At 38.2% G+C, this 6,534-nt stretch overlaps 1 protein-coding gene across 1 annotated transcript; it reads left to right on the top strand.

Annotated features, from left to right (window-relative positions):
• Positions 1-334: 334 nt before the first annotated feature.
• LOC112115808 (nuclear cap-binding protein subunit 2) lies at positions 335-3,578 on the top strand. The gene is made up of 3 exons (XM_026662616.2): positions 335-561; positions 2,279-2,417; positions 3,142-3,578. Exons 1-3 carry the CDS (start codon positions 335-337, stop codon positions 3,211-3,213), a joined length of 438 nt encoding a protein of 145 aa, XP_026518401.1. The 3' UTR covers positions 3,214-3,578.
• Positions 3,579-6,534: the final 2,956 nt, after the last annotated feature.

Below are 6,534 nucleotides of genomic sequence, written 5' to 3'. Positions count from 1 at the left end.
CATTCTGCTGCTGCTTGGCAGTTGGGACTAAAAGCAGTGAAAACAGGATTCCGTGTCAGTTCACTCTGGAACTGCTTTGCAAGGCTCCGAGCAGCAGAAGTACTGGTGCTTTCTGCAAACTTGGAAAAGTGCCTTGTAGTCTATTCTGTTCATTTTTGGAAGATTATCTTTATAACCATAAGGGCTAGAGGGTTTTTTTGTTTTTGTTTTTTAAATGGGCATATGTGGGCTAGTGTGTTTGTTCAGCCTCTTATCTGAAATATTTCCCAGTACTGTTAAGGTATTGCAGATCAACTCATCCCACATGTTGCCACTTTACTGTTGAAGATATTGAATGGAGTGGAGTCTAAATGTTGGTTTTTACTGTTTGAAATTTCAGGGTAACAGATATGACCAGGAGCGACTGCTGAAAAAGAGCTGCACCCTGTATGTGGGGAATCTCTCCTTCTATACAACAGAAGAGCAGATCTATGAACTGTTTGGTAAAAGTGGCGATATAAAGAAAATCATTATGGGCCTGGACAAAGTGAAGAAAACTGCTTGTGGTTTCTGTTTTGTTGAGTATCCTTGTCTGCAAAGTAAAACATCTATACAGTGGGTATGGAAGCCAAAATCTAGACAACCTAACCAGAGTAAAAGAGTTGTAAAGGCTTGGCTTTGTTCCTATTGTAGGTACAATTACAATGTAATAACCAACCGGGTTAAAACACAGTTTAGCCTTGCAGTGCAGATAAGACTGAACTGTGCTCTTGAAGTGTTCCATCAGTGATAAAGTCTCAGACAGGGGAGCTCTTTGTGAATATGGTAAACACTGCAGTCCCGTCTATACTGCAAGATTTAACCTAATTTTTAAAGTATGGGTGACTAAATTGTAACACAAGATATTACTGTATGGATGGGACCTAAAATTGAAATGATTCTATTGTGGGGGACTGGGTATTTTTGTGCTAATCCCTCTCTCCAGGGCACTGGGTCACTGTTCTGGGCAGTATAGTACAAGAAAGAAGCTGACATATGTAGAGCACATAAGGGTGCCATGTATGATTAGGGAGCTTGAGAAGCCAAACTTTGTTTCCTCATATCAATTTGAATAAAATGGCTAACTTCAGGCCCCCAAAATTGTTGGAAGGATTATTGTCAGGTTAAAGATCATAGATGTAAAAGACTTGTTGCTGTTTTTTAGGATTACAAAAATAGAATTAAAAATCTTTAATTATAATTTACTCTTAACTATACTGTTTGACATTTGTCTCAACTAGGCTACACTTCAGGTACTCATAACAGCCAGTTCTTGTCTAGCACTTTTCACTGGTAGAAATCAGTTTGGATTGCAAATACTGTAATAATACAGTGGGTGTTTGTTTACAAATTCATTTGTATTTGAATAAAAAAACACATGGAAATATTTCTAACGGTCTTGTATTTTATAAAAACATATTTTTACAAATATAACATTAGATCTGAGATCTCAAATTTTGTCCTGCTTTTTAGTTTCTGTAGAATATAACAAGGAGTAATGATATACACCTGGATGAAGAAAAGGGAAACTTTTCCCTGATATGCATTCTAACAGTGAGATCTAGTAGACTGTAAAATAGTCTCAAAAAGGATGTTGGGGGAGTCCCATTATTTTAATTATTTGGGATCTGACAGTATATTTGTGTGGTATGGAGAATCTGATTTTCTGTCAGGTAGTGTGGAAAGTGGCTTAATAGCTAACTTGTCTCGTCTGTGACTAAATCAAACACCTTCTAGATGCTAAACTACCACAGTGATAAATATATCATAAATGCCTAGGTAGACAGATCTTGGGTATTCTTTTTTTTTATGACTGTCTTGAATTTCCATTAAATACAAGGCAAACATTCCTGTAAAATTCTTTTTAGTAATCCTGCAAACCTGTCCTTTTTAACTAGGTTAAATTCTGGACTCTTTGAAGCTAGTTGATTTTCCTGTTGACTTTATTGGGATAACTTCAAATGGAATGCAGCACCCAGGTGGGTGCTTGTTTCTTCTTGAGTTAATAGTTTAATTTTTATTTTGCAAATCATAGGGTTAAATTAATCTGATATTTCATACCATTCCTAACAATCCTGGGTTACTGCCATTTAACACACGCTATTTGATTTGATTTGTGAAAAAGGAATTGATTTTTAAAATCTAACCCAGTAATGAGTCAAACTCAATCAAATATTTGTTGAGATCATTGCATTTGAATACTTTTGTTCTATAGAAGTTTGAAAGACTGTTGAACCTCGTTCTTTAACATAATCCTAAGATACTACTCAAGAGGAGATGCTGAAAATGCAATGAGATACATCAATGGGACACGGCTTGATGATAGGATCATCAGGACAGATTGGGATGCAGGTTTTAAAGAGGGCAGACAGTATGGTCGTGGAAGGTCAGGGGGTCAGGTAAGTTGTTCCACAATCTGTTTTTCACTATTTGCTGTTGAAATTATTGATGTTTCTTGAATCTTCACTTTTGAGTGACCATTTAGTAGTTAACTTTAATTTTACTAACTTCCATGGCCAGAGTAAAATTTCATCACATCTAAGAGACCATTATATAATGCATTTAAATATTTACCCACCAAGAATAAAACCTTATGTCATGTTCCTTTTCTTGGTATTCAAGTTACATTGGAGCCTGTGTTCAGCTGCTGTGGGAAGAGAAATGGTACTTGCAGAGCAAGCATAAAAGCTGCCCAGCTAAGAGCTGTGTTGTAGCCTGCCAAGAACCACGGGACATCACCTAACTTGCCTAAATTGGAGTACATAGCAGTTGCTCTTATCTTTAGTGTGTAGGGTAGATCATGTAGATTACAGACCCCAGGATGGGATGGTCCATCTTGATATGAGGAGGGTCCTTGTGGGTGTTATTAAAGAAGACGACAGCTGTATGCTAATATACCAAATTCCGCAGGCTGCACTTCAGCTATTCTTGCTGAATGAAGTAGAGAAGGAAACTCACTAATTTTCCTAAATATTATACAGCTTATACTGGTGTATTACCAGGACTGTTGTTACCTGGGACAGGTGTTAACTACCTTGTTGGTATTGTATATTAACTCTTGTGCAATAGTTTACTTGCTGGAATGCTCTAATATTTCACTTCCCCCCCCCCCCCCCCATCCAGGTCCGAGATGAATATCGGCAGGACTATGATGCTGGGAGAGGAGGTTATGGCAAAGTTGTTCAACCCCAGTGAATATTGAATGACCCATCAGCATCCCAGGAGAACTGTAGCTGCATCGTGGTAGATCTTATGATGAGCAGCGAAGGGCATCTGTTGCACATGAATGTTGTTTAGGTAACTGAGACTTAGAAGATTTTTTTTCAGTGTTGCTGAGATCTTTAAATATATTCAATGTCTCTTCCATTTTTCAAGACCAGTTACAAAATCAGGATCAAAGCTATACTTTAAGTGTTGTAGGGTAGATAATAGAATATAGTGAAGATCTGGGAGTAAAACTTATAGCACTGATTCACATGAGACATGTGATTGCTAACTGCTGCTTTTTTTAATGTTTGAAGTGTTATACTAGCCTGAGCCAGAGTTCTTTAACAGTATGTTAATTTGTCCAAAGCCTGATACACAGGCATCAGGTTTTTTTTGTTTACATTAGTAGTGAAGGGGGTGGGTAAGAATGGGTTGTGTACCAAACATAAAAATTAAGAGGATAGAAATAGTTATTTTTTTGGTGAAATACAAAGACGGTCCAGATTTCTCTGACATGTGTATTTGACTAGCAAGAAATAAGATGTCTTTTTTTGGTAACAGCTAGCAAACATATGAAGGGCACACCTGAACAAACTCTTTATCCTGGGGTTATCTCTCTGTTCATCAAAGTGATAGGAGCATAGCAGCTAACTGAAGACCTGGCCCATACGTATTTCCACTAAGAGTCTAGTATGTATGAGGTCTGATACCCAGTAGTATCTGTAGTGTGTGTGTGTATATTAGAGCCTGTCACTTTGATACTGTAAAACAGGTGGTGTGAAGTTTCTTTATCCAGTGGGTGGGAAGGGGGACTGCCGTAAGCAAAGGGAATGTAGAGAATTGAGAGTTTAAAAACTGGTGCTAGATGGTATTTGCTACCTCTGTAAACTTGGCAACACTCTTACTTTTTTATTTTTTTAAGGGTTGCTCCTATATCAATTTTGTCCAGTAAAGGGGGTTTGTTAGTAATTTTATTATGTGGATGAATTTATTTCCCTATTCCTCCACAGATGGGAGAATTTGCATGGTTACCTCCAAAAGGTGGATGTCTAAGGAGACAGGGTATTGGAAAAGAAAAGTAGTTCTGAAAGGGTGTGAGTTTTGTCTTCTATTTCAGGCTAGATTCATTCCTGCTTTAACAAGCAAACTGGCAAAAGCCAAGGTTCAAACTCCAGCCCTACCTCAGAGTCCATTATGCATCTGATGAGAAATCATATAGTGACTCTAGGACTTTATGTATGACTTTTGCAGATTGTGTCAAAACTGACTTAAGTGATTGTATAATAGTATGGACTCTTTTTAAAATATAAACTGATGCTCAAAATGTTCAAAACCTGGACATTTCAACAATGTCAAGTTCGGGCTTCCCTGGCTTTGCTTGAGGACTTGGGAATCTTGAGAGATGTATATTGAGTCTAAACACCTTAATCCAGCAGTGTTGAAGACTCATCTGCCTAAAAACTTCTTCTTCCTCTCTCAAATTGCTCAGCCCTCTGGACACTTACCTAATTTCACTAATTCTGCTTTTCCAATCATAATATTAGGGTTTGACAGCACCTGCATTTATGTAAAGAGAAAGCATAACTTATTCCTTTTCTTAAAATATAAAACCTTTCAGGGCTTCACGTGAAAGGTATAAGCCTACTATTTTTCTTTTTACATCACCTGTAAAGAAGGGTAAAATGAACTGAGTGATGAGCTTTAATCAGACTTTCTAAGTATCTTGCAGGTACCTCTATGCATCATGTTTCAGACCCATTACTTTAATTAAGTTATAGGTACAATGAAGTAAAATGCACACCCACCATCTTATCGTCACATCTAAGGGAATTTAAAATGGTGAATTTCTAACCTTTTCCTGTCATGGAAGGTACTGTAAATGTTTAGTACTGGGATCTTTGATTAGGGGAAAGTCCTATAAACAGAATGTTAACTTAGTTTTTTTTCTTACCTAATGATGCATGTGTCTGAGCAGATCTGTCTATCACTTGCTCTGTAACATGCCCAATAGCAATTTTCAGAAGGATGATCTGTGATTGCACAAGTTTTATGAAAAGATTTATTGTCAAAACCACAAACTACTTTCAAATAAAGCTGCACTACTCAAATTGATTTGTTTTTAGATTGTCATTTGTGCCTTAACAGAAGCAGTGATGGGAATAAAGTAATTACACTTTGCACATTCTTAGCCAAAGGCCTTGTTTGGGCTGTCTCCGTGTGTAATTCACTAAATTATGGAAGAATAACACACTGGACAGTGAATACTCTCCTATCGCTTAATTAAGACACTGTCTCACAACTATACCCACTTGTTAACAGATTCTGAATGACAATATAACAATGTAATTTGTTCTGTCACAGGTACCAGGGGTTGCAGCCTGAACGTAACATTATAGTGGACTGCCAGGCCTACTGTAGTTAAGGTTTGGACCAACTTTCTGTTTAAAGCGTGACTATAAGTGCTCTAAAATTTGCATGCTTACTCTGATTGATTGATTGCCTTAAAATTTTGGTGTGCCTCATGAGGGTGCTGGCTTGGGCTAGTGCTCCAATTTTGGGGGTCATTTGACCAAGGAATTCCTGAGATACAATACCCCCCCCCCCCCGCATTTTCTTAAGGTTGACATTCTATCTTTGCATGACCTGGAGGTGAAACCATTGTTCAGATCCTTGCCCAAAGGTCTCACTTGCTTGAGGGTTACTTCTAAAGAGTGCTTAGCATCCCCTTGTCGTTTGGGGGAAGCAAAAGTCAGAACAGTAGTAGACAGAGAGTTAGGTACATGCCTAAATTGAGAACCAGACATTCCAAAGTCTCATATGCCAAACTGATTACACTGCATGTGTGCAAAGAGAGGCCAAGAGGGTTTATTGCTACCATGACGCACATGACTTGTGTGCCATTGAACCTCAACAACAGCCGGGTACTAGAAGCTCAAATCCAATACTAGGCAGAAACCAGAAATAAAGAAGGCATATTGCTACAACCTGCCTCTGTCAAAAGAGGTTTTTGTTTTAATTGTGGGGAAGTGTAATCTCAATACCGCAGAAAATGCAACAGGTGCTCATTTTTGAAAATAAAATAAATTACACATGCAACTAGGGAGGTTATGGAATCTCCATCTCTGGAGATATTTAAGAGTAGGTTAGATAAATGTCTAGCAGGGATGGTCTAGACAGTATTTGGTCCTGCCATGAGGGCAGGGGACTGGACTCGATGACCTCTCGAGGTCCCTTCCAGTCCTAGAATCTATGAATCCATGAAATGATGGCTGGGAGGTGATAGTAAATTAGAGCAGAGGGGCGGGGGGG

Source organism: Terrapene carolina, unplaced genomic scaffold (genome assembly GCF_002925995.2).
Source record: "Terrapene carolina triunguis isolate 2854851 unplaced genomic scaffold, T_m_triunguis-2.0 Scaffold28789, whole genome shotgun sequence".
Taxonomy (NCBI): domain Eukaryota; kingdom Metazoa; phylum Chordata; order Testudines; family Emydidae; genus Terrapene; species Terrapene triunguis.
The sequence above is the reverse complement of the archived record's forward strand: the minus strand, read 5'-3'. Positions and strand labels throughout refer to the sequence as shown.

Excerpts from the sequence above, each read along its gene's own strand:
- LOC112115808 (XM_026662616.2), top strand. The coding sequence starts at position 335 with ATGGAGTGGAGTCTAAATGTTGGTTTTTACTGTTTGAAATTTCAGGGT. Across the intron at positions 562-2,278 it reads TGTGGTTTCTGTTTTGTTGA|ATACTACTCAAGAGGAGATG; the intron begins GTATCCTTGTCT and ends CATAATCCTAAG. Across the intron at positions 2,418-3,141 it reads GTGGAAGGTCAGGGGGTCAG|GTCCGAGATGAATATCGGCA; the intron begins GTAAGTTGTTCC and ends CCCCCCATCCAG.